The sequence below is a fragment of the Tripterygium wilfordii genome, chromosome 9 (genome assembly GCF_013401445.1).
Source record: "Tripterygium wilfordii isolate XIE 37 chromosome 9, ASM1340144v1, whole genome shotgun sequence".
In the NCBI taxonomy this organism is placed as follows: domain Eukaryota; kingdom Viridiplantae; phylum Streptophyta; class Magnoliopsida; order Celastrales; family Celastraceae; genus Tripterygium; species Tripterygium wilfordii.
Genome location: NC_052240.1, coordinates 14,922,983 through 14,949,846, shown reverse-complemented (window position 1 = coordinate 14,949,846; position 26,864 = coordinate 14,922,983). Strand labels below are relative to the sequence as shown.

General features: G+C 38.2%; 5 protein-coding genes across 14 annotated transcripts; 4 read left to right on the top strand and 1 right to left on the bottom strand.

Moving 5' to 3' along the window:
- Positions 1-798: 798 nt before the first annotated feature.
- Positions 799-6,037, top strand: LOC120006334 (protein ACTIVITY OF BC1 COMPLEX KINASE 1, chloroplastic-like). Its single transcript, XM_038856346.1, has 14 exons — positions 799-1,156; positions 1,226-1,432; positions 1,642-1,731; positions 1,817-1,963; positions 2,167-2,331; positions 2,556-2,696; positions 2,793-2,972; positions 3,340-3,535; positions 3,943-4,070; positions 4,278-4,349; positions 4,782-4,894; positions 4,979-5,129; positions 5,212-5,281; positions 5,659-6,037. Exons 1-14 carry the CDS (start codon positions 902-904, stop codon positions 5,721-5,723), a joined length of 1,980 nt encoding a protein of 659 aa, XP_038712274.1. The 5' UTR covers positions 799-901; the 3' UTR covers positions 5,724-6,037.
- Positions 6,038-6,706: 669 nt separating this feature from the next.
- LOC120006652 (cytoplasmic 60S subunit biogenesis factor REI1 homolog 1-like) lies at positions 6,707-9,661 on the top strand. Its single transcript, XM_038856776.1, has 5 exons — positions 6,707-6,963; positions 7,783-8,367; positions 8,460-8,629; positions 8,941-9,159; positions 9,271-9,661. Exons 1-5 carry the CDS (start codon positions 6,859-6,861, stop codon positions 9,428-9,430), a joined length of 1,239 nt encoding a protein of 412 aa, XP_038712704.1. The 5' UTR covers positions 6,707-6,858; the 3' UTR covers positions 9,431-9,661.
- A 418-nt stretch (positions 9,662-10,079) lies between these two features.
- Positions 10,080-15,513, top strand: LOC120005685 (protein KAKU4-like). Of its 4 annotated transcripts, none has more exons than XM_038855469.1 (10): positions 10,080-10,482; positions 11,294-11,361; positions 11,503-11,582; positions 11,974-12,077; positions 12,173-12,279; positions 12,957-13,142; positions 13,718-14,010; positions 14,456-14,544; positions 14,854-14,950; positions 15,027-15,513. In XM_038855469.1, exons 1-10 carry the CDS (start codon positions 10,215-10,217, stop codon positions 15,334-15,336), a joined length of 1,602 nt encoding a protein of 533 aa, XP_038711397.1. In that variant the 5' UTR covers positions 10,080-10,214; the 3' UTR covers positions 15,337-15,513. The 4 variants fall into 4 exon arrangements, with proteins under 4 accessions (XP_038711397.1, XP_038711395.1, XP_038711394.1 ...); XM_038855467.1 differs by having other exon boundaries at positions 11,470-11,582; XM_038855466.1 differs by having other exon boundaries at positions 11,467-11,582.
- A 154-nt stretch (positions 15,514-15,667) lies between these two features.
- On the bottom strand, positions 15,668-22,948 carry LOC120005686. Of its 4 annotated transcripts, none has more exons than XM_038855470.1 (13): positions 22,761-22,947; positions 22,093-22,137; positions 21,403-21,451; positions 21,269-21,317; positions 20,930-21,000; positions 20,662-20,720; positions 20,118-20,216; positions 19,716-19,773; positions 18,448-18,584; positions 18,277-18,333; positions 16,696-16,793; positions 16,322-16,494; positions 15,668-15,973 (listed from the first exon to the last, which is right to left on the bottom strand). In XM_038855470.1, the coding sequence occupies exons 1-13, from the start codon at positions 22,836-22,838 to the stop codon at positions 15,903-15,905; spliced, it is 1,044 nt and encodes a 347-aa protein (XP_038711398.1). In that variant the 5' UTR covers positions 22,839-22,947; the 3' UTR covers positions 15,668-15,902. The 4 variants fall into 4 exon arrangements, with proteins under 4 accessions (XP_038711398.1, XP_038711399.1, XP_038711400.1 ...); XM_038855471.1 differs by having other exon boundaries at positions 21,269-21,314; XM_038855472.1 differs by lacking the exon at positions 22,093-22,137 and having other exon boundaries at positions 22,761-22,948.
- A 391-nt stretch (positions 22,949-23,339) lies between these two features.
- LOC120006513 lies at positions 23,340-26,008 on the top strand. 4 transcript variants are annotated; one of them, XM_038856572.1, is made up of 3 exons: positions 23,340-23,585; positions 23,830-24,311; positions 24,396-26,008. In XM_038856572.1, the coding sequence occupies exons 2-3, from the start codon at positions 24,226-24,228 to the stop codon at positions 25,480-25,482; spliced, it is 1,173 nt and encodes a 390-aa protein (XP_038712500.1). In that variant the 5' UTR covers positions 23,340-23,585; positions 23,830-24,225; the 3' UTR covers positions 25,483-26,008. The 4 variants fall into 4 exon arrangements, with proteins under 4 accessions (XP_038712500.1, XP_038712499.1, XP_038712497.1 ...); XM_038856571.1 differs by having other exon boundaries at positions 23,341-23,585; positions 24,081-26,008; XM_038856569.1 differs by having other exon boundaries at positions 23,341-23,585; positions 23,830-26,008.
- The last annotated feature ends 856 nt before the right edge of the window (positions 26,009-26,864 follow it).

Genomic DNA, 26,864 nt, shown 5'->3' with positions numbered 1-26,864 from the left:
TGATAGGGAGTGGGAGTGGGAGTGGGAGTGAGCTTTTAATTATTTGGGGATTATGCTGAGGTAGGACACTGCACATAAGCCTGGCCGAGGAAGGATTACCCCGGTGAAAGCCTGTTTTGGTAGACCAAGGTTTTTTAACCAAATCAGCCAGATATCTCACGTATAGCCTTCCTTTCTTGTTGGGTTGTGCTGTATAATTCAAAACCGCGACTCTTTTTGGTAATACAAGATACCTAAGTTTAATAGACGAATCAATATTTTGATAAGTCGCCTGCAGCACCATTGTCCACGGTGATCGTCTGGTGGTGGTTGATCTCCGTGGCAAGCTTGGTGTTGTTGAGCAATGCATTGAAGGTGCTGAATTTTGGGTACGGATCCTGGTTATGTTGAAGGCATTAAGGAGGTTGTAGAGGAGAAGACGAGTACCAGAGCAAAGCAGAGGACTCTGGGATCCATCTTCTTCTTCTTTTATTAATTGAAGAGGCTGAAAATCTTTTTTAGGGCCTGGCCTGATTTTTGAAGAACTGGTAGTTTTGTGGAGTTTATATAATGGATAGAGATGTTTTTCATAATAGTCTGAATGAATTGTTTGAGGATTGATGAGCCTCTAATTAGTTGATTTATTAGTATATTCCGACATTGGGTTGCAGTCCAGAGTCTGCTCAAGTCTATGAGCCCAGCCAGTAGTGAGCCACCGGGCTTGCAAAATCCATTTTGGCACCACTTATCCATAATGATTTGGCATCTTCTAGAGCAAAAATTCCAAAACCAGTTAACCACATTATTAAAACATCTCATTAGTCATTTTCAACTGATTTTCGAAAATTCTCCTAATTCTCATTTTGTTTTTAATTAAAGTCAGCCCTCCCAAAATCCAAATTCACACCCGACAACTACCACCATGAACATGAACTTGATTCTTCCCAATTGCCTCAATCCTCCTCCTCGACTCAGATATGCCCCGCCCGAAAGTCGCCCGAGAGTATCTACGGGGCGGATTTCGACCTTTGCCGCGGCGTCAGCGACGACTTCGAGGGCTCCGATTCAATTGGAAAACAAGGACCTCGTCCTACAAAGAAAATCGACCAGTGCAATGGAGCAGCTCGACATAGAACGCGGCGTCTGCGTGCCGTTCCGGAAGTACACTCCCGAGACGGTATGAGATCAAACTGTTAATCGAAGTTAAGATTCTGTCGAATTTTGTTAAATTTCTTTATGGTTTCAGGTAAGGACCAAAGTGTTGGAATCGAGAGGGGCTGTGTTATCACTGCTTCTACGAGGCGTGGAGATAGTCTGGAGCTTGGGATTATACTGGTCCACCTTGATGTACGATTGTTTCATCGGGAGGGATGAAGAGGTGGTTCCGTATCGAGCTCGACAGCTGAGGAATCTCTTGTGTGATTTGGGGCCTTCGTTTATCAAAGCAGGACAGGTCTGTGTTCTTAACTTACATTCTTATCTTTTGTTGTAACTTACATTCTTAACGATTACTCTTGCTCTTAGGGTTTGCTCACGTGCAATATAATTTTATTATAATTTAATGTCTGAGCAGGAACAATTCTGTCCAGCTTCTCTGATGGACTTACCCAAATTAAGCTCTGAAGTTTGAATGTTACTGAGTAGTTCCTTGTGTTTCGGCAGGTTCTCGCCAATAGACCAGATATCATTAGAGAAGACTATATGAATGAACTTTGCATTCTTCAGGATGATGTTCCTCCTTTCCCCAATCAGGCAAAACACACTTAAGGACTAGTCAGTGTCTTTTATTTATTTTCCTAATTGAATTCCCTTGTTCAACTAGCAAATCTTTTGATAGGTTGCATTCAACATAATTGAAGAGGAGTTGGGGCAACCCCTTGAAGCTGTGTTCAGCAAAATTTCGTCAAAAACAATAGCTGCTGCAAGCTTGGGTCAAGTTTATAAGGCCACCTTACGTGCTACAGGAGAAGATGTTGCAATTAAGGTTGTATTAGGTTTCTCAGAACCTCTAGTAGATTTGCTTACTTGCACTTGACTTGAGCTCTTAAATTTGATAAAATTATGTTATCACGAATATTATTCATTAATTAGTACTTTCTTCCCCGTAGTTTTTGCGTACTAAAATTACAAAGGCCTTTTCCTTTTGTGGTTTCTAAACGTGAATGATAAAATGCTGTCTACTTGCAGGTGCAAAGGCCTGACATAGAACCCATTATATATAGAGATCTTTTTCTCTTCAGAACTCTTGCTTCTTTCTTAAATGGCATCAGTCTACAGAAACTGGGGTGCAATGCTGAGTTGATAGTTGATGAATTTGGAGAGAAGCTCTTGGAGGAGCTTGATTATACATTGGTAAGTTTCAAATGCTTCTCATAATGACCTTTTCTAAAGGCTTGAAACATAGAATCTCAATGAGACGTGGCATTTTCTATGTGTTTTACTGTGTATTTGTGGCAGTCATAGTATTATAATGGATTTTCTTGCCAAAGTATTGAATTGGATTTTCTTGCTGTCATATATTGATTCATAGAGTTAAAATACTGTCTGCTCTGGAACTGTGTGCTGTTCTCACTCAGGAAGCAGGAAATATTGAAGATTTTTTGGAAAACTTCAAAGATGATCCCACTGTTAAAATTCCACGGGTTTACAGAAAGCTCTCTGGTTCACATGTTTTAGTGATGGAATGGATAGACGGTATTCGATGCACAGATCCACAGGTATATATGAAAAGACAGCTGATGTTGCTGTTGTGAATCACTATTTTTATTTAATCAGTCCTCAAAAGATACTTTTTGTGCATTTATGCAACTCAGGCGATCAAGACTGCTGGCATTGATGTTGATGGGTTTTTAACAGTTGGAGTAAGTGCTGCCTTGCGACAATTGCTGGAATTTGGGTTGTTTCATGGAGATCCTCATCCCGGAAATATTTTTGCTATGCGTGATGGTCGCATTGCATATGTCGATTTTGGGAATGTTGCAGTTCTTAGTCAGGTGTGATATGTTTTTCAAAGATAGCAGAACAAAAGCAATGCCAATCTCAGCTTGACATGACAACAACTGGGAAGTGGTGTATCATTTCATATTGTCATTGCTAGAAATAGATTTTATGGGGAGTAATAGAATTGGCATTCTTATATTAATTTCTCCTATAGATCATGTAGCAAACCCAAATTTCTTGGGATAAAGCTTTGATGATGATGAGTGTGCATGCTAACAAAGTGGTATCAAACGATTTATGAGGGATACTGCAGATTAGTGATTAGTATATATAAGAGTGTGTGTTTACTTACTAACTTATGTTCCTTAAGAAATCTTAATTTATTGAACTTGTATGTGGATCCATTTTTCTATATTTTAGCAAAACAAGCAGATTTTGATTGATGCGGTCGTTCACGCTGTAAATGAGGACTATGCTGAGATGGCAAATGATTTCACTAGGCTGGGTTTCTTGGCTCCGGGGACTGATGTCTCTCCTATAATTCCGGCTTTAGAAGCAATCTGGCAGAATTCTGTTGGAAAAGGACTTGCTGATTTTAATTTCAGAATTGTTACAGGTGATTTCATGTCCCCTAAGCTACATTTATGTTACATTGGGATTACTGGCTTACTGCGCTATCTTATGTGGGCTTACTATATTCTGATATTATTTACTTCTATTCGTTCTGTCTTCCCCTGTTCTACATGATGAAATTATGTGCTGGTATCTTGTAATGTTCACGTCATAATTGATTAACCTCCTGTATTAGTTGTTAATATGCAACTAGACTTACCCCTCCAAGCTTTAAAACAAGTGATTGCTTTAATATATGAAGGGGGTGTTTTATGCACACTAAATTTCAGGGGTCTGGGTGTTATTACTCCTATCAGTTTGTACGTTATATAAATGTAATAATATTCATAAATCTCTGATGTTACTTTTCACACGCACACCTGAATTAAACTTTGATTTTCACCACTGTAGGGAAATTTAATCAATTGGTTTACAATTATCCGATCCGTATACCAGAGAGGTTTTCTCTTGTTATCCGTTCTTTATTGACTCAAGAAGGCATCTGTTTTACCCTGCAGCCAGATTTTAAGTTTCTTGAGGTAAATATATTATCACCCTCATTATTTTCTTGTGAAAATTATTGTTCCTTTCTTAACATGTTTATTATTACTTTACCCAGCATAGGAAACTTTGAGTTGTCACTTCTGTCACCGCAAGACCATCATTGCCCCTTCTACACCCTGGTCTTCCGATGTATCTACTATTTGCTTTCCCTTAAACTTACTGATAAGAATATTCACAACCAGGTGGCCTATCCGTATGTAGCAAAGCGGCTCTTGACAGACCCAAATCCAGCTCTTCGTGAACGCCTCATTCAGGTAAACTCAAAACCTCTCAAAGCACTTATTTGTTCTTTTGAGGCTCATGCCAAGTGAGAAAATATTCTATCACACAACTGAATCTACGTGTAATTATAGGCTCTGTGAAAGTATTGCATCTCATTGGGACCATATTATCATACTGTAGTTGACATCTACCAACTAGCTATGAAAAAAGATCATTCTAACTTGCTCCATGTGGCAATGCCTGATTCTAACCCACTCCCGTATCATTCTTAAGAATGGAGGATTTTTGTGGTAGGTGCCGGTAATAAGTGAAGTCTATGATACTTAATTATCTTGATACAACGACACTAATAATCAAGCACACTCTAGTAACCTTATAAGGCGTCTTAGTTTTCCAATTAAGAAGCTCACATCATAATACATGTTTCTCACTGTATTCCTTTCATGATTTGCTTCCTTTGTCAGGTTCTCTTCAAAGATGGCATTTTCCAGTGGAAACGCCTTGAAAATCTTATTGTCCTTGCCAAAGAAAATGTCACCAAAATGAGCAGCAACCCCGCATTGCAAGTAAAGGACAGGTACACATGTTTCATGTTTGTCTCGTACAGGTGCTTATTTTGATGTATGTTCTGCTGAAGTGTTTTAATGTTCAAAATGTATAGGAGGCAAACTTCAAGAAACTGGCAGCTTGAGAGGAAGCTGGACCTGACAGATACTATTAAAGACGGTGCTCGCCTTTTTTTTATCGATGAGGGGATCCGCAGACAACTTCTTCTTGCCTTGACTGAAGACTCAAAGCTTCACATTCAAGAGGTTAGTGTACAAATTTTGTTGCAATAACTGCACTACTTCTTCATTCATCTGAATGCTGAAATGCCATCGTTTGTTGCTGTAGCTTGTAGATGTGTATCGACTGGTTGAAGACCAAGTAGATTTTCCTTCAGTAGCCAGAGAGGTTGTGCAAGGTAAAGATCCTTTGAATGGTTGCTGGTTTAAAGCAATTATGTTATGTTCATCAATTGGTGCAGTTCTCCCTCCACCATCACTTTAACTGTGCATTTACTGTTTCAACTACTTTTCGCATCTTCTCAACTCCTTGTTCATCGGGTGAACTTCTTATTCTATTTCTTGAACAAAGTTTAGGATAATTTCAAGCCTTGTTTTTTTTTTTCTCTTTTAAAACTCTCTTTTAAATTGAAACTGGTAGAAAAAGCTGCTCTGTAATGCAAGGCAACACATGTCTTATTATCCCAATGCTTGTTGTCATTTGCTTCTCACAATTTATTTATTTTTAATGAATTTTGCTTCTCACAATTGGATATTGTTTTTTTTTTTTTTGCAGACTTTCCAGCTGTTGTCCGGGATATCATGCTGTCCTGGAGCAATTCAGTCTTATCTGACAGATGATTAAATCTCTTTCTGTGACACCGTCGGACGAAACACATACGATTTGATACAGGTGAGCATGATATGAAGTAGATGGAAATTTTATACCTTTTTTTTTTTGGATTGGGGGAGAGTCTTCTTTTCAAGTTGTAAATGCGAGTTGATGTTATAGTACAGAACATTTCATACCACCTGACCTATGTATAGAAACCACATTTCATGCCTACGTATAGAAACCATTTTTGGATCATATAAATTACTGTATGATTTAGCAAAGGATGACTCTCTATTTAATGGCAACAAATTGTGAGAGAACGGGAACAGGTATTACTGTATTAGTCATTCATTAATCAAATCAAATAAATATGCGCTTCTTCTAACAACATATGCCTCATTTTGTAATGTAGATTGACTATTCTTTTGAAACTACTGTGTTGTTTACTCTTTGCCTTTGGTACTTCATCGATGTGATTATACCATACCACCCATCCTGTATACATATGGATGTCACTGGGAGGATGATACCAAATTTGCAAAATTTGGAGATACAGAAGAGCATCCCAAGAAATTAAATGACACGAATGATATAAAATAATAACAAGAGTTGAAACATCCCACAGTACTTATGAAGTTATGATGCCACACAAACATTGAAGATTAGCACTCGCCTTAATAACAACTCAATCTCAATATTTAAAAAGACATGGACCGACGCAATTGAAAGAAAAACAAAGAATAAGAATACAAAGTTACAAACTCTCTTACTTTAAGCCCGACTCGGCCCAGCAGAGTTTACTTGACTAACTTGAGCTTTTTTAAGCTCAAGCTCGATCCCCTTGTAAACGAGCTTGAAAACTGAAAAGAGAGGCTCAATCTTAGATCATTTGTTAAACGGGCCGGACCGAACTCAAGCCTAGTTCTTAACGGGCCTCAGCAAATACTTCACGAGCAGCTCGGCCCGTTTAAAAACCTAATACCAATAGGATTGCTATGTCCTCATGGCTTGCGAAAGCACCATCTGCATCTCCAACGACACCGACGCGAAGCTTCCAATTCGCCTCCCATAAATTAGGGTTGGTGTTTTGTTGATCAGAGGCAGACAAATCGAAATTAAACTCAAAGCCGAATTCCAGTAATCAAACGACGGACAAAGAAGATGTCAGGACTGACGTGCAATTCCTGCAAGAAGGAATTCGAGGACGATGCAGACCAAAAGCTCCATTACAAGTCTGATTGGCACCGCTACAATCTCAAGCGGAAGGTTCTTCCATCATCCTACGCACTCTTTTATTTTGTTTATGCTGTTTCGATTTTAGGGCTTGTTTATATATTCTTTGACATATTTGTTTTCTGTTTTTGCTTGAGGGATTTAATGTCACGACATATCATGCTTCGGGGTTGCCCTGTATATTTTCTAGAGTTTCTTTTTTCTAGACGTACGTTTTATCATTATTTGATACTTGCAAGTAGATTTGTTAATTGGCTTTTGGGAAGTAAAGTCTTGAAAGCTTTATTCAGTATTGGTTGTGTTTGTGTTCATGGCTGGGTGAGAAGGTGCTTAGCCTGAGCTTAAGTCCAAGTGTAAATGCTTAAAACAATGGAATTAATCAGCATTACTTTGTGTTCTCGACTTCTCATTTCCGTAAGTGCATTATTGGTAGGCTTTATCGTGGCAAGGGATAGTAAGATAAGAGTTCCCAGCTGGAGAGTTACAATCTGGTCCATATTCTGTTTGGGGTTTCTGTCTAGAACACATACTGCAGAAGAAATTGTATTTCTTTGGTTCACTTTTTTTTCAGAGGAATTTTTCCTGTCTGGTTGTAGGGCTTGTGAATTTATTTGGAAGCTTATGAGTGTAGTTTCATGTTTTTGTACTAGTTACCGCTGCATATTCATCTTCATGTTCAAGTACTGGTTACTGTTTCTTTGGCATAGGATGTTGTTCTAGGAAGTTGATTACAAGTGTTTTTTCCCCCTATTTTCTCAAATACTGTTCCTTTGTGTTGAAAATAGTAATTGATGAGCAAAATAATTTGATTCAGATTCTTACTGCACTCCGCTCATGTTTTAATGAAATCAGGTAGCTGGGGTTCCAGGTGTTACAGAAGCTCTATTTCTGGCTAGACAATCTGTGCTTGTTCAGGAGAAAAATAAGTCAGAAGAAACCCCCATGCTTTACAGCTGCAGCCTGTGTGGAAAGGGTTATAGAAGCGCCAAGGCTCATGCTCAACATCTTCAATCAAGAAGCCATGTTCTACGGGCATCTCAAGGATCAGATCATCAAGAAGAGAAGGCAGTCATTAAGCCACTTCCTCGCCGTGCTGTGAATAGGCCGCTAGTGCAAAAGGAGGCAGAGAAAGAAGAAAGTGAAGAAAGTGAGTGGGAGGAGGCTGATTCAGAGGAAGACTTGGTGGTTGAAGCCTCAAGGTCATTAACTAATTTGATCGTGAATGAGGTTGCTGCTGATGACGGTATGGATGAGGATGATGATGACCATGTTGACGTTGAAAACAAGTTGGATCCATCATGTTGCTTCATGTGCGATCAAGAGCATGATACCATAGAGAGTTGTATGGTCCACATGCATAAGCATCATGGCTTCTTCATTCCTGATGTTGAATATTTGAAAGATCCAAAAGGCCTTCTTACTTTTCTTGGTCTCAAGGTACTGAATACCTATTAATGGTTCCAGGCATAATGTAAACTTTCTTTAACTTCTTTAGAAGTCATGTCTCTTCCTTTCATACTTTCTACCAGGTGAGGAGGGATCTCACGTGCTTGTACTGCAATGATCGGTGCCTTACTTTCAACAGCTTAGAAGCAGTTAGGAAACATATGGCTGCGAAGAGTCATTGCAAAGTGCACTTTGGAGATGGTGATGATGATGAAGAAGCTGAATTAGAGGAATTTTATGATTATAGCAGCAGGTATTTATATGAGTGCTAGCTCAATCTCTAGTTATCTCTCATAGTTATCATTTTTAAAATGATATTTCATTGGTAATTTGGTAGCAGGTATTTATAGTGACTTTCTGATCACTCTGGTTTTTAGCATAGTTGCCCAGTTTTAGTTTCTTTTGGTTATTAATCGTAAATGTATATTTGGTTTGTGCACCTTCTTGGTACCCTTTCAATAATTTTCTTTACATTAAAAAACTAGTGGTAAACTTATGTGATGGTCTATGTTTCGTTGATACATCTGAACTGGATTGTTTCCTTTTCCTTTTCTCCATATGCAGTTATGTAGATGAGGCTGGCCAACAGCTGGTCTTATCGGATGATATTGACAACACTGTAGAATTGGGTCATGGTGGGGCTGAGCTTGTCATAACTAGAAGATCCAATGACAAAGCAACAACTAAAGCACTTGGTTCACGGGGTTTTTTGCGTTATTATCGTCAGAAACCAAAGCCAGCGCCAACAAATCAGCTGGCTATAACTGCTGCTCTGGCTGCAAGGTTTTCTTCTGAGCTCTGCGACACCACACTTGTTTCAATTTAGTTTCTTTGGTGTTTTTTTAAAAACGGGAGGAGGAGTATTAGATATTGGTTTTGTGTGTGGTTGTTCAGGTACAGGAGCATGGGAATAGTGACTGTGCAGTCAAGAGAGCAAATTGTGAGGATGAAGGTGATGAAGCAGATGAACAGATCAGGGGTGGAGGCCATGCGGTCGAAGATTGGAATGAAGAGTAATGTTATCCGGAACCTGCCGAACAATGTCCCGTATTAGTAGTCGTAAGAAAGTGTTATTGTGATTTTGTTTCCTGCGGTAAGTTTTGGATGTCTGTCCCATGTTACTTAATCGTGGAGAATGAACTATTCTGAATTTCCCTCGTACAGTATAGGCATTTGTAAGCCCTGAATGAACCAATGTGGAATATCATGTTGTTTCTTTGATTTGCAACCAAATTGTTATCGAAATTCTCTTTTTATTTGAGGGATGAGGAAGTTTAGAGGTGTTTGTGTGCGCTTATGGTTTATTCATCTTTTCATCTCCAATTATTAATAAACATGCATGTCTGTCTAATGTCTTAGATTGACACCTGATTAATGGTCATACATATACATACATACATACGTGGGAAATTTTAGAAATCACCTATTAAGGACTAAATGAACATCAATTAAAGCGGATTTCTTTTTTGTTTCTTTGGTGAATCCATACACATATAATGTATTCAATAGGAGTCAGTCAAACCGTCTACATTAAAAAAGAGTTACAGTATTTTATTTTAAAGAAAAGAAAAGAAAATTTGAATATGGTTGTAATAATTATACTAGAAGCTTGAGGATTGAGGAGGAGTACAATAATTTACATTTTGATTTGGGTGAGGTTTTGATCGATGCCAAATGACTTGATTAGTTCTAAACCAGACACAGACGCAATTGGCCACGTCACCGACAAAAGCAATTACATTAACCGCTCCTAACAGATCCCCCCTCAAAACTCTGCCTCTCAGGACCACCAAATCTCCATTCACAACGTCCCTCTCTCTCTCTCGACAACGATCTTCATGGGATCCGCTTCCAGGCCCCGTCCCGGAGCCGGAGGCAAAATGGTCCGACTCAGGCGTCGTGCGGCTCCAATTACTCCTTACCACCGCCCTCGATTGTTGCCCTACTCCCAAGAACGAAACCCTAGTTGGATCTCCAGGATCATTTTATCTCCTACTCGCCTAATTGCTACCGGCGCCGGCAAGGTCCTCTCCACTGTCTTCGGCCCTGACCCTGAGTCCTCCTCCTCATCTTCTTCCTCTTCCTCTGCCACCGATTCCACTTCCGGTATGCTTGTAATTTCATACATTTGTTTATGTTGTCTTTTTATTTTATTTTATGTGTAGCTGTTTTGTTTTTGACTGCCTAGTATCACTTGACGTGGTTGGAATTAGGGATATAGAGCTGCGAAATGGCATACTAGTGGTTGGAAGTTATTATTTTTAACTTTCCCACGGTCTTAAGATTTAGCCTCTTTGTAATCTGCCTGGTGATTTTTATCAATATTGTCCATCTAAAAATTTACTTGCCGAAAGTAGATACGGATGGATGGCAAAGAAGAATTAATGTGGTGGATTCTTTCTAATTTCCCTCATGGTTTCATGTAGCCAACCCAAAATGGGTTGAAAAAAAGGCTTTCATGACAATGATGGCTACAGTCTACATAATTTTGTGAGATATATCATCTCTAGTTTCACTGTCCTTTTGCATTATTCACCCATGGTACTTCTAAAGCCCGAAAGCGGGTCCTTAGTGTAACCTATTGTGTTGGGAAATTCTTTCTTGAATCCTTTTCCATTAGCCTCTCAAGTTGTGGCATACCCTTTGTCAAATTATTTATCAGCAGCATTCTTGTCGTCTCTCAATCCCATCATGCCATTTCCATGGGAATGTTCACATAAAGTGTTATCCAATAGTTGTTGCAGCTGTGTATGTTTGCATAATGTTGATGCGATCATTTATGTCTCACTGTGATTTATTGCATATTGTATTAGTTTTAAATTTAATAAGTGATCTTATATGTAGAGTAAAAAGAAAGTTGGGTTTTGTGTGATATTTCTACTCTTATCTAGAGGATTTTGTGTCTCTATTGCTTCAGAGGATGATGTTGATGATGCCAAACATGATGATGATCTCTCTTCACTTGGTGCTGACAGAATGAATAAGGTACTTATACTACCAATTATGTCCATATGAAGTCATAGCTGTGGTTTCAAAGCTGAGTTATTTGGTTACATAATTCTCATTGTACCGATTCTCATACTTGATTAGAAGAACTGGAAATCCCAATTGATTGAGTCCTTCCAGGGCAAGCCTCAACCGGTTGAGTGGAAGAGCGAAAACAAGCGTGTAATTGAGCAGCTTGTTATGCAGGAAACTTTCTCAAGGTAATCAAGACTTTTAGAGATTCGTTCTATCATGGAATGTTACATTTTGACGTGTTGTTCAACATTGCGTTTTGTCCTTGAACATATTTGGTTTACTCTATTAATTTCTATGGTTTTTTACACTGTTGCAGTCAATTCATCTTTACCACTGTCAATTTCGTAAAACTGGCTTTTTTTTTTTGTATCAGCACCAGCTGTTGTGGTTTTATATAAATCTGGAGTACAATGATGCCTATAGCAATTCTTTCCATTTATGTTTTAATTTTCTGGTCACACTTTAAGGGAAGTATTTCAAATGGTTCAGCTTGCAAGCTTTCTGCGGATGTTCTCCTATCATTTCTTGATGATGGTTTTACTGTAAGTTCTGAGGGGCTGTTACTTTGTTGACCAGGGAAGAATGTGATAGGCTGACACACATTATCAATTCTAGAGTTATAGATTCTCCTGGCGTGGCAAACACTCAGGAAGAGATAGAAAACAGAACAGTTGACAGCGGTATTTACCTTTCTTTAGAGAACTAGCAGTACAAGGGGGAAAAAGTTGGAAATTGATTTTGCAAATATAATATTTGACCAAATGGTTCTATGCAGCAATAATGGAGGCACAAAAATGGCTAGAGGAGAAGAAATCAGGATCAACTTCAATGTTAGAATTGGATCCGGGAACCACTGCTGTGAAGTCTGCTTTGTTGCCACAAGTTAGTAACTCTTGCTTATTGTCTTATTGCACTCACTACCCTTGGCTTTGCTTTTGATACTAAATATTGTATTTTTCATTTCATTGCTCATTGAGAGAGAGGCTATAAGAGATTTGGCACTTGGAGCATTGGCTCCTAAACGTCGACTGATTCGTTTTATATGTCAAAATCAGTTGGCATCTCTTTCTTCGCTAAAGTTAGATCGGAGAGTGAGCTTGTGGAGTCAATGCTACTTTGGTTCCTAAGAAGTTTAAAGGGAAGTCGAAGAAAATAAAAGAAAATTTGAAGGGGCTAGGAACTTGTCTTCATCTCAAGTTCATCTTTTCCCTAGACTCTCCTTTGCTTGGTTTCTAATTTATGTAGATTGTGCTTTAATGTAGACCCCCTCCAAAAAGAAGCATGTGGACCACTCTTTGTGTTTTGAATTGATTTACTGCCTTATTGTCTTTGTCATCATGTTGGCTCTTTTATACTTCATATTTAATTGGTGTTCACCTTTACGCTTTTTGATATTTGTAACTTACTTAAAAGTTCTTGCATAAAGTAATTGGTCTGAGTATTGTTTTCTTGGAAAATTTCTCAGTCATTGAGGATTTAAGATTGATTCTGAATTTCTGATTGTTTCATGTGATTATAGTGCCATCTGCATCTTAAGACTGATGTTTTGTTGATGATAGGTTATTGGCAGTGAAGTGGGTTCACCTGTGGATATGGCGAAATCCTACATGCAATCACGTCCTCCATGGGCTTCTCAATCTTCCAACCATTTTAAATCTCCTTTGCCATTAGCGGTGCAGCTCTTTAAGGAAGAAACATCATATTCAGTGGGTGGAAACTCTGTGTCCTTATCCAAGGTATCACATGTAAGATATTTTTTCTCCAAGTGTATGCGATGTGCACATCTGGAATTTTGATTGTAGCCTTTGGTGTGTGTGGCGGGACTACATCTCATACTAAATAACAATGATTTACGGAAGACTGTCACAATATAAGATGGAAAGGTGTTGAATGATGACCTAGGTTTTACAACATGTTATGGAAGACCGTCGCGATAAAGGATAGAATGCTAGCAAATGCTTTTTTTTGTTATACTGAGGATGGACATGTAATTTGAGATTTAACACAAATTAGTTGCTGAATTTCTGCCCGCAGGATTGATTGTTACTTAGAGAAATGCCGACTTTAATGCAAATGCTTAGGATTACTAGTTTTTCAAAGTTGTTAAGAATGAGACTGGGCACAAGGGGAGCACGATGGAGAATATCATTGCAGTATAAGTTGTGAATGATAAGGGCTAATTTGGAAATTTCTATGATTTTACCATTATTTCTGGTAGTTTTTATCCATTCAAAGAAAAGGGGGGAAGTTTTTACTGGTTTGACTTGCCATTTCTTTCTATTCTTGGTTTCCTTGATTTGTGATGGGTGGTTGAATGCAGCTAAAAAGAGATTCCTCAGCCAGTGGTTCATGGAATATTCTGGAAGAAATTCGAAGAGTGAGATCTAAGGCAACGGAAATGAGAACTCCCCCTTCATCCAAAAATGATTGGTCTGGATTTACTTCGGATTATAAAACTACCCCTACAGCTTTGTTTGCTGACAATCTAGAAGGTGGTATGAGAGAAAAAATGCACGACTCTTCAAAATCAGGTGATGGATTGAGCTTGGACACTCGAGTGAATACTCCTGAGGGGTTCCTTGGTGCAGAAGATATCAAGGTTGTATCACACAGGTGAATCTTCATCTTCAAATTTGCTATAGCTAATCATCATGGAACCACAACCTTAAAATTGTGAGTACAATGACGGTGAGCTAGTGTCGCAGTTGATGTTGTCATTTATCTTTGCCATTTAGGCATCATAGTCTGCAATGTGAAAGTGGACAGCAATGCAGCAATTCACATTTCTTTTCCGTGGTGGCTGGAGCCTTGTGCATTATAGATTTTACTTCGAATTGCACAAGTTACATTTGTAATTTGCATTGGTTTTTTGTTACCTATGAGCATGTTTCCTAGCTGGTTCATCTTTAAAGTCCTTGCTCCAATATTCTTGTTTGGGATGTTGTGGACAGCGTGACATTTCTCTGTTCCTCTTCCATTCCCTTTGGATCTTGCTAAAATTTTCAGCCTAATTGATTCTTTGGGTTTGTGCCGCCTCTCAAATTCTCATTTGTTGCAGTGATAATGGTAATGCTGTTGTTGATGGTCTTAAGGACACTAATGGGACAGGCCAACTCTCAAGTCTTGTAGTGGGGGAAGCTATTCAAGGTAAGAGTTTCAAAATCAACAGTTGCCTGCTTAAAAGGCCATTTATTGACGAGATGCGTCTCAAAGTACTAGTGTTATCTGATAACTTTTTTGTGGATTAAAATGATAAGTTCTTAGCATGGCATGTGAAATTAACGGATACCATGATCTGTGGATTTCTTGGGCTGGGCTTCGTTTTATGATAAACTACTTTCAGATAAAACCCCCAGTTCTTTGCCATTGGTTTTTAGGTAAGGGCCAGTGGCTCTTTTGAATATTAGCCATTAAATTTTCTGAATGATTATTGTTTTACCTCCCAATGTTGTACAGATTTAAGGTTACATGAAGGGAATGGTTCACTCTTGAAAGAAGCTACCAGAGCAAGCGATGCTTTTGCTTCTAATGGTTGCCCTTCCTTCATATCCAGGTGAAGGGATGATGAATGACAACTTCTTGCTTATTGGTATAATAAACTTTATTATTAAAACTGGTCACCTCTTCAGTCCGTGTGCAGGATTAGATAAAGAGGAAAATCCTGTGCCATTTAATGAGGAGCAGATTTCAGTTGATCCTGGCTATGACAAAGAAATTGAAGGGGCTTCAGTCAAAGAGACCTGTGAGATTTTAAGTGAAGCTTCAGTTGAAGTCGTAGTCGTGAATGAAAATGACAGCGTTGTTCCTGACTCTCAAAATAGCTCTAGCTTGCACAATGATGAGTGGTTGGAGAACCTTGTGCAGCCAAATCCAAAACCCAGCTCGGTGGGAAGGAAATTGAGCAGATACGACCGGAGGGGCAGGGGACAAGGTAAATGATGCTAAGTTGTGCTTTTGTTGTCCCCGCCTGTAGAATTGATTGTAAACTAGCCTAGGAAAAGGGTAAGGAAAAAAAAATAACTGCAAGAGAGCATTTGTTTCTTTCTAGTGAAATTGCTAGTTAGGAGATTATGTTTGTCACGTGATTCTTCTTTCTAGAAACCTTTGAAGAAGTTACATGCATCTTCACTGCATTACGTTCAACCACAAAATGAGTCAACTGAGGACCAATTTGATGGCCACGTACATAATCTCTCATGAATCAGTATGATTTGACAAGACCTGTAATTTCTTTTCTTGTACGCTGAAACTAAATCGGAAAATCCCGTACCCACAAAATAAGCAATCCACATCACATAATCAGAATAAGAAATCTCAACTTTTGCTGGAAAACTCTGTACAAAATAATAGAAGCAACTCTGGATATGATATGCTTCAGCCTGCTTGCATTTTGCAGTTCATGCTGAGCAAGCAAGAACGAACTGGATCTTTTATTTAAGATGACCAACTGTTGCTTGTCTATACATTAACTTCGTGTAACTGGGATTTTTCTGCAAAAGAAAGTGCTAATTGGGGACCCTATGCTGGATTTTTTGCTCAAGGGCCTGCGGCAGGTTCAGCACAATCTCTGCATATGCTGGGACAGTGAAGCAGAGAACAGAGTATAGTAAAGGTCAGATGCCGAAGAACATACTCAACTAATAAATAAGTCTGCACAAAAATTTTCTTGAGAAAAGAACTCCCTAGAAAGCATTCTTAACATTTAGCCAAGAATTCAATAGGCCTTTCGGCTGCAAATGATTCCACTTGTTTTCAGGTGAAAAAATTTTAACCAAAGGGTCAAGATATTTTGTTGGTGGAAAACGAATTTTAGAACTATGATTCCAAAACAAAAAACTGAAAACAATATTTCACTGGAAAACTATATCCAAAATTTGAAGAGAGTCCAAAACCTAAATAAATAGAGGCTTGAAAGAAGTTAAACCTTCTGGTAAGCTCATGGTTCGTAATGCATCCTCTGCATAAGATAACCGAGATGGAATGGAGCGGCTTTCTGAATTTCCTTTATCTAACTGATTCATGGGCCATGCTAAGACTCTGACTCGAGTTGGAAGTACAGATACAAGATCAGTATACCTGAGGCTGACTGTTAACTTGCTGCAACGAGAGTAGTACATAGAATTAGAAACATCAGTGTCTGGGGAATCAACCAGATGAGCCGGCTACAACAAGATACATATTCTAAAAGAAAAACAGTAGGGCATCATATCAGGTCAAGTAGTTCTTCAATAATAAAATAGTTTAAAGATGTACAGGATTCACAAATTTAAAAATGAAAATGAACAAAAATGAACCAACCACTCAACATCATCGAGCACGAATTCAATCATGTGGTAGGGAAGGCTATGACACAGCTCCCCAATTTGATTTCCATACAGCTCCTTAATAAGTCTAACCTGCACATGATCAGAATGGGACATGGCAAACTCGAGCTAGCCATAAAATCATTAACATATAGGCAGAGCTAATAAGACATAGGTTTAATGACAATGTTGGTCCTCAAACATAGGAGGGACTTAGGAGGGAAATGAACTGTAGTTCCCAAACTTCATATCTAATCTTGCATTTTATGTAAAGTCCCCATAATTTCCCCCCAACCCACTACTATGTACTGAGGCACATAAGATATCTGTGTCTTCTATAACGGCCCCTTCTGTGTGCTGTATCTGCCAGTTCTGTTACTCTGTTCCTGTCAAAATTTCTTCAGATTGAGTGATCCATTACATTTTTTTCTGCACTACAAAAGGTTACTTCTTGTTGATTATTATTGTTGTTATAATCCTTAAGATTGACTCTTAAAATGACCGTCAATAACTTTGACAATACCATGAATATCTGTAAGCAGTCTTAAATGACTAGAGAAACACAAACACCCAAATAAATTACCACAAAAGAGAGATAATACACGGCCACAACAGTTTTGCTACCAACTTGACCCATGCTGATTGCATTTTCACTGACCAATTCTGTCACTTACAGCCTCATGCAAATTACTCTGTTTGCCAACCATCATACCGCACGAATTATAGTTCAAATGAGGTGAATTTTCTTACGATGAGAAGCTGGTGAAAATTTTTAAAAACAATAATATATAACACAAGCTTCCTACATTGACAATGGCAGTGAACATTGATTATTAGAATTTGGAATCAATAAAATGAATCATTGGCATGAAACTATGTAAAAGTCCACAAGAGAAATCTCTATTACCAATAAATCTGATTAAGGTTCACTTTCAACTAATAATTTCACATCCATATCCTTGTTAGTTCCATTCATGATTTCCTTAAAGTAAGACATTTATCTCCTTTCCAATTCCACCACCTATTTTTAGAATCGCTACTCCCTCTGAGTCTTTCCATTACTCAATGCGCAACCCATCTCTTTCAAAAGCCAACATGCAAGGCTGTGGTCTAATGGTTTTGATGAAAATCTAAAATCTCAATATTGATTCTTCTAAAGACAAGTGAGGATAAATGTATAAAATAAACAGGGGCAAAAGTTTGTTGAGTATACAAAAGGGTGCCTCCAATTAATATTATCAGAGATCATTCTGAGAATCATAAATTTTTTCACATGTGGTTCTAACAATCGGGTATTGGGCAGAGAAAAAAAAGGCATCTTTGGGGGTGGGTGGTTAAGTCATAAGTGCCAACATTAGAACTTAATCAAGATCATTACTTGTTAGATTTTTTAACATATATATGTATACTAATATAAGTCATGGCCTTTATTAAATAAAATGGCTTATCATATAACAAAATGACAAGTATCGATGCAGGCGGTCTCTGGCACAAGATTTCTAATGCTCCCCTGTTTAGGGACACACACAAAAAAAAAATCTACTGTGAGAAAACTATTTCTTTATGGACAATGTACCTGTTCCCTTCTATCCACATAGGCCTGCAAAAGTTCTCCAATGTGATCTATAAATCTCTGGAAGTAAATCATAAGAAGAATCTTAAGAAAATTATCTCCTAAATTAAGTAATACTAACATCAGGTTTAATCCACAGAAGTCACAGAACATAAGACATGGAACCAACCTTACCATAGCATTTGATGAAAGAAGATCATTTTCTGCTTCTCTTATAGGGAGAAAAAAAGGAACCGTGTGTTCAAGGACGGTCATCTTTTCAAGAAATGACTTGCTCTCAAGTACACAGTGATACAACTCACAAGGTTCCCCTGCAAAATTAAAAAAGAAAAGGACTCAGGTTTTACTTCATGTCTTATTGAACAATGGGTGATCTCCACCATGGAATCAAAGTCATGAACTGTATTCTTTACAGGGAGAGGAAAATATCCAACCATCCACATAAAAGTTACTATTTAATCAATGTGAAGGAGAAGCTCTAATGTCAAGTAAAACCAAGCCTCTTAAATATATCTATCGACATGACAACATTCTCGAAAGGATTTTCAATAAGCAATGATACTGCTATAAATGGCTTTTAACAACACAAGCCACAAGGATGAGAGCTCACTAAGCACTTGCTCCCATTGCCTTAATAGAGCTTTATCATCAAGAATACAATTTTCCATAAGAAAAAAAGCACCAAGCAGAAAACTTAACATAGACACCACATCATTAACTTCTTTTAATTTCATTATGCAGACAAATTGAGTGCTGCACCAAAGTTTTGACTACGCAACAGAAACTTGCAAACTAGGCTAGAGGATCACTTGTTCAGCCTGTATTAAGTAATGGTCTATCAATTATATGTAATACATGTTTCTTGGAAATTAGAAGCTTTATTCACATGGAGAGTTCATTATCTAAACCTTGCGCACCAGCAGCAAGGATACTTGGTACCTTGAGAGCACCTTTCACCAATAACTATGTTGATCTTTTGTTGTTTTCAGGAGCGAAACTGTAGCTACAAATACTAAAAATCCACCTTCAAAACTAAAAATACGTAAAACAGGTTTCCAACAAGATGATGTGCTGTTCAAGTTCTGCCGATGCATACTTGCCCAAATATACACAAACCACACACATAAGAGGAGGGAAATGAGATGTCAGCAAAAAAGCACATAAAAAGATGAAAATGAAGATCAGCACAAAAACATGAAAGCAAGGCAGTCCAGGCTATCCACTGACCAAAAGTAAAAAAGGATAGCAACCTTATGTACACTATGGGAAGACCATTAAGAGTTGAAATTTGAAAGTGAAGTGACTAATAATTGTTTAATTTGTTTAATGCAAGGATTTTTTTCCTTTCTTTTTATCAGCAGTGACCGTACACGAGTTATGACAGAGTCAAAGCTATGCCATTTCAAGCCAATAGGAAATTATAGATAAATTACAAGGAATACCTGCAAATGATGTCTCATACTGTATCCCAATTCTAGCTTCTTCTAGACAACAGATCACCTGTAAATAAAATCAATACACCAGAATTCACTAATCAATACAACAACAGTGAACCATATCATTCATTGAAGTGTTCACATGAATAATTTGACTTTTCATATTAAGAACTTTCTTCAAATACTTAGTTTTAAGGTAATTGTATAAGAGAACAACTTAATGACTAGATGTCTGAAGAGAATGTAACAAATCAATGGACAATAGTTATGAAGTCATACATGAAATCTGAACTTTAACCGTGAATAAAACACAAAATCAATGGATGACGACTACAAAATTATATGCAAAAAGGAATTTCATGATTTGATGTGTAAATGCCATTTAGACATCAAATCATGAACCATTACCTTATTCCCAACTTTATAAGTAATTTTCTCCTGGAAATGAGGACCTGGCATCATGTTTGAGTCCCCAGACATTGCCTTCTTGTCAGCCTCCATGTGAACCTGATTAAAAACCCAGAGTAATTATATCAAGTATCTTAAACTATCTAACACACTTGTTACTGTCGAGAGTCTCGAGACCATCTTAACAATGTTTTCTAATGAAAAGTGCAAGAAACTGCCTATAAAATGTTAAAACTCCAAGGAATAGGGAAGTTCGCAATTCTCCTACAATTTTATCTAATCTCTCAACCTAAAACCCCTGCTCCTTGGGAGGTGGGAATGTGAAAGTAAACACTCTTGTGCACAAAGCTACCGCACAGGAGTCAAGGTGAAGGGAGGTCAAGATTGATGCAGCCTTATCTCCCCAATGCAGAAAGTCGTTTTAATTATTTGAACCCATGACCTTTAGGGAATGGTTACGCAGCCTTTAAACTTGGGTTTGCCTTTACCCCAAACAAAAATAATAAGAAATCCAACGACTTCGAATTAATTAGTAGAGTTGTACCCTCTCTCTAATTGTAGCTAATAGCCCATCATTCCATTGCTCCCCATCCAAATAAAGCTCTGCAAAAGAACAGCAAATAAATCAATAACTGCAGATAAAATGTAAGTAGAACAAATAGGTGAATACTAACTGTGAGCGAGTACGTATGAATACATATATAAGTTAGGTATGTGTGCGCATTTATAGTATATTCAGGATGTTCACACAAAGTACAAAAAGGAAAAACAAGGTAGGATTGGGACTATCCACAACGCAAACATGAAAATACCTTCAGTTTGAGAAGCTCGTGCAGCATCAAACTCTTTTTGCAGTCGTTCAAATATCATCTTGTCAGAATCCCTGAAAAGATACAAACCATGACACAAACTTATTGTTATAACCTTAGTTCTGACAAACATGTACATTCGTAAGCATATCTATCACCACAGGTAATAATATACTGCAAACATTCATAAACTGGTCTTCAGATAAAAAACCAAAAAAAAGAAGAAGTAAACAATAACATATCGTTGACAAAATAACGGAAAAATTCCATATTGGTGCACTGCCCTTAAGCAATAAGACAAACTACTGAATAGAAAAGGCTTTACAGGTCCAAGATTGTTACCGAGAAAGACGATCTGTCAATTCTGCGTGCCTCTTGAGAACACTTGCTACTGTCAAAGAACATGAAAGTTTAAATTCTTCAATAATAGCAAGAGACAAGTAGAGAAGGGGAAAAAATGGGAACAAAAGTTATACATCTAGCCCGTGTTGTCTCCAACCGAATATCTTCCTCTTGCATAAAATTCTGCAATATAGTTAAAAGGAATTACTACATTAGCAGAAAGAGAACATTTGTGCAAGTAGAGAAAACCAAAAGAACCTTGTTTTATGGGGGTGATGAACGATCAAAGATGAAAATTAGGGACACTCAAGTCTTGACTACTCTATCCAAAAATAAACAGAATCAAACTGAATTAGCCAACTTGGTTCCATATATTTGAATTCAATAAAAATTTCAGCCAAACCAAATCCCAAACAATAAGATGTTAATTAATTTCATATCCTGTTCATAATTTGATTGGTTATCTACAACAGGTAAGTGACTTCTAAAACACTGAAAACCTCATCTCTCAAATGTATGGGACCATGGCTCTATTGTCTTATGCATTGCTAATATTTGAGCAGAATAATTAGGTATTTGGAATGGTTATCATGCATTTTAGACAGCAAGTAATCTGAGCATTTGCTATCTGGGCCTACAACTACGTTATGAGAAATGCAAACAAGGGAAGCTGAGACCAAACTGGGCTGAGGTTAGCATGGTTCCATCCAGTACAGTTCTTAAAATAGTCAAACCAGAATTTTCACAAGCACGTGGGATTACAAATATCCATAGAAACAGTACAATAATCCAACAAAAGTGAAACAAGTGTGCGAATAATTTACCACTTCTCCCATCAGTTGGTAAGGATGCATTGAAAGCTGTTCAAGCTGCCACACCATTCCAAATCATGGATCAAACTAAAGTCAGCAATAACTAGAAACAATAAAAATCCACTAAAACATTCTCTTCTTCCGTCCTTTTACAAAAACTTCAATAGGTACCAATAATTGGTTTGAATTGCTGAAAAGCTCAACACCACAAAACAAGTGTTCGATCCTCTTTTAACTACATTGAATCACCGAAAACACAGGAATAACTAGGGTTTCCTTATTCGAAAAGGAATAGTTAGTATTAAGGGAAGAGTAAAACATAATCGAAAAGGAAACAGGGAAGAAACAAACATAATTTGTCAAGGTGCTGCGCTATTCGTGGTCATTCAAAATCATCGGTTCAATAAAATCAGTTTAGAGCCCAGAATAAATGGAAGCAACCAAAGAAACCGCTAAATCACTTCCTTCTTCCCTAATTTATTAAAAACCTTTGTTAGGGCAAAAGTTTTCGTTAGAATCTCAGAAAATTTCAACAACGTAAACGTAAATAAGATGATTCGATCGTATTTTTACTACACTGAATCGTTCACCGAAAACACGGGAATTACTAGGGTTTGGTTTTATGTTGGGAAGAATTAGCAGGACTTGAAGAGTGAAACTGAATAGAGAAGAAAACAAACCTTCCGGGAAGAGTCGGGTGGGAATGGAACGTTGTTTCTCTGCCTCTTCTTGAGCGATTCTTCGAGGTCGCTGTCCATTCCTTGCTTCCACCGTTTCACGTCGTGAGTGTGTGTTTGCGTTTTGAGACTCGAAAGACAAAAGAGAGCTTTCAGGGTCGGGTTAGGGATTGTCTGGATTCAAACCGAACCCATACATACTCTCATCTCTGTATAAACTAAAGCGGGAAAAATAATTAATATAGATTAACTAAAATAATTCCTAGTCACCAAAAAAAAAAGTTAATAATAAAATAGATAAATCATTTGAACAACCCAGGCCCATGATACCATATAAAATAAAATAAAAAATGTATTGATTTTATTATGTAAAAATGGATATTGAATCAAAAATATACAACATATATTATAGCGATCCATATTAAAAATCATTCAATTTGCCACTTCTTGCTCTACAGAGAATTCTGTTTTGAAAATTCAATAATTTCTGTTTTGAAAATTCTCAAAATTAAAATTAAATTAAACAAAGAATGAAGAGAAAAATAAAAGGGAAAAAAAAAAAGAGAGAGAAGAAGAAATACCAGCCCCTGAGCCCAGCGATCGAGAGCTACACAGACAGAGAGAAGCTCCAAACATAAATCGGCGACGCTCAAATAAATCAATAAAAGATAATTAAAAAGCCAAACACCCACCGAAACCCCCAACCCAACCCCACCCCAAGCAGCAGCAGCAGCAGCAGCACCGAAGCCCAAGATACGGAACTTCTAACTCACTGACTCGTTCTTCGATTCCTCTTCTGCAATTCATCCGACCTCGTCTCATTCCCAGGTCAGAGTTTTCATTCAATCAATCAATACCAAAAACTCTTCAATCTCTTAACTTTTCAAAGCTTACTTTTTTTGTCACTCTTCCACTCTAATTCCATTTTTCTATGCAATTCCACCAACTCACTGATCTCTCTGCTTAAAGTTTAATTTTCGGATTTTGAAGTTTTAAGCTCTTCAATTCCTTCTCAAATACGACAGCTGCGGTTTAATTGCTTTGTGAGTGATGTAATTTTCGGTTCCTGCAGTTCGGGGAGAAGCAACCGGGGCGACCTTTGAAGTTAGGGTTTTTTATTTATTGTGTTTTTGAATTAATATTGGGTTGATTCGAAGGGGCTACGCCACTGAGTTTGATCCCTAGGGTTGTGGATTTTGGGTAGATGAGATTTGGGTTTGCATTGTATGGTTTTCGGGTTGTTTGGAAAGAAAAATACCCGTATATTTATTGATAATTGGGGTTTCTGCGGTTTATTGACAGTCAATCTAATTGTCGTTCCAGAGGCATTTCTCAATATATGTGGTGCTTGATGTTTGATTGGCATCGAAAGATATGCAGAGGGGTGAATAATAACAATCTACAGTTCAGTCATAGTTACTGTTGCTGTTGAATGTGGATGGTGTATAAATCCGTTGCTTGTTGAGAAATGCAACCTCACCAGAGCTCAAGAGTTGATCTGGGTGAGTTGAAAGCTCAGATAGTGAAGAAGATTGGGACTGACAGGTCGAAGAGGTATTTCTATAACTTGAATAGGTTTTTAAGTCAGAAGCTTAGTAAGAGTGAATTTGATAAATCATGTTATCGTGTATTGGGAAGGGAGAATCTTCCGTTGCACAATCAACTTATACGTACAATTTTGAAGAATGCATCTCATGCCAAGACTCCACCTCCATTTCACGAAGTGAGTCCTGCAAAAACTTTGATCCAAACTGCAAAAGCATCTCCCAGTAAAGAAGACGGCCATGAACAAAGTGGGTCCCTCATTCCAGCTCAGAATGTACACATTTGGTCAAATGGGGTTTTGCCTTTGTCCCCTCGAAAGGGTAGGTCTGGGATACGTGATCGCAAGCTTAGAGATAGACCTAGCCCGCTTAGGCCAAATGGGAAGGTCGAATGTGCCTCGCATCAGTCTACTGGTACAGAAGATAGTGGTAGTAAGGGTATAACGGAAAATGGATCTTTGACTCCCTGTGATTATCAAAGACCATTGCAGCTACTTCAGCCAGTTGCAGAACAACCAGAGAACAAAAAGGAGCATCTGGTCACACGAACCTCTGATAAAACTAGGATAGGTAGCATAAACCACTTGAAAGTTGCTGTTGTTGAAGATGGGGATGAGGTGGAGCAGGGAAGACACTCTAATTTCTCAAAAAGACCTCTATTGGCACCACTTGGAATTCCCTTTTACTCTGCTAGTGTTGGTGGTGCCCGTAAAGCTATTCCAGTGGCAAGCAGCGGCGAATCTTTCAGCTGCCATGACAGTGGCGGGTTATCTGACTCGGAGACATTGAGAAAAAGGATGGAGCAGATTGCAACTGCTCAGGGCATTGGAGGTGTTTCGATGGAATGTGCTAATACGCTGAATAATTTGTTGGATGTGTATTTGAAGAGGTTGATCCAATCTTCTGTTCAGCTTGTTGGAGGAAGATCTGCACAATTTTCAAAACGGCACCCTACCCATAAGCAGCAGGTTCCAGGCAAGATTATTAACGGCATTTGGCCTAGCAATCACTTACATATGCATAGCAGCGGCGAACCTGTGGATTGTATGCAGGAACAGAAATCTAGGTGTTCAATATCTTTACTTGATTTCAAAGTTGCCATGGAGCTAAATCCGCAGCAACTCGGTGAGGATTGGCCATTGCTGCTGGAGAAAATTAGCATGCAATCATTTGAGGAATGAAATGTCCATACGAAGATTTGTTTCTCCTGAAGCTATGGTTGGGTCTGTCTGTTCTGGTTCAAAGGCTTTTACAACTGTGTTTGGAGAATGTTGACACGCCCAGTTATTGGCAGGATGAACCAGATGACTCCCCCATTACATAACGCTCTGGTCCTTGCAAGATGAATTAGTGGTCGGGGCATGAAAATAACTTTTGTCTTGTGGGTGCAGAGCCAGCGTGATGAGGAGGTTGTAGCAACCGAGTGAGGGCGACTTTAAGAAAGAATGCCCTGAATGGTTGCACTGTTTTGTAAAATTAGCATTAATGTTGGCTGTCTCCTTGGATTGTTTGAGCATCAAAGCTTTCTGTAAAATTTACAGCCTGCGAGGGGGAATTCTACAAAATTTTGCAGGGACACTGTTTGTGTAGCTTGGTGAAAGGTAAAATACTTGTGTAAGGGCTGTAGTGTAGCTCTTTAGGTATTTTTAGAATTTGAGAATTGATTGGTTCCATTATTAATAACAAATTGACATCCATTTTCTCATCATCTTTAGTTCTTGATACTTGCTACTGAATGAAATTGCATGTGTGTTTGCAATTTAGCCACACACAATTTTCATTTTTGAGCAACAAAATGAGCAATATTTTTCTTAAATTGCCACGGGTGGGGTGGCAAATACTGAGAGAGATGAAAATTCAAACACCAGTAATCCCCGACTAATAACAATTTAAACTTGGCTTTGAGGATCCTGCTTCAAATGTGGGATTGCTTGTTCTTGACGCTAGCTTTTTTATCCTGACGAATTTTTCAACACCAGGCAGTCTCTTCTCAATTCTCTATTTCACTGAAACCCTAACCATGGTACAAGCAAGGCTTCGCTATTTCACAGAAGCTCTAACCATGGGATGGGAGGAGCCAGGCAAGGCATGAATGAAGTCATAAATGGCAAGGTAGGTTGATTCTCATCTTTGCAATCAGAAGTTGAGAGAACCAAACTTGCGCTTCTGTAGCCAGTTTTGCTAAATCATCTACTGTGGAACCAAATGTGGAGTTTTCCTCAACAAACAATGAGTTACTGATAAAGAAAGATGGAGCCTCTAATCCTTGAAGATTATGATGCTGGAAAGAGTCCGGAAAAGCATAGTGCAGTACTGAATTATTTATTTCACCCTTCCCTTCAAATGTGGTTCCCTATCAGAAGCATTACCGTCTCTTCTACGATAACTTGACTCCATAGAAACTTCTCTCAAGCCAGGCGAAATTTAGATATAAAAGCCTCCTCTGATCTCCTATCTGATTCAATATCATCTTCTTCTGAAGCACTTCTTTTTGTCCTTTCAAGTGCACCAATCGAACTACTCCCGTTGGACTCCAAATCTTCTTTTATCATCAATGCATTGC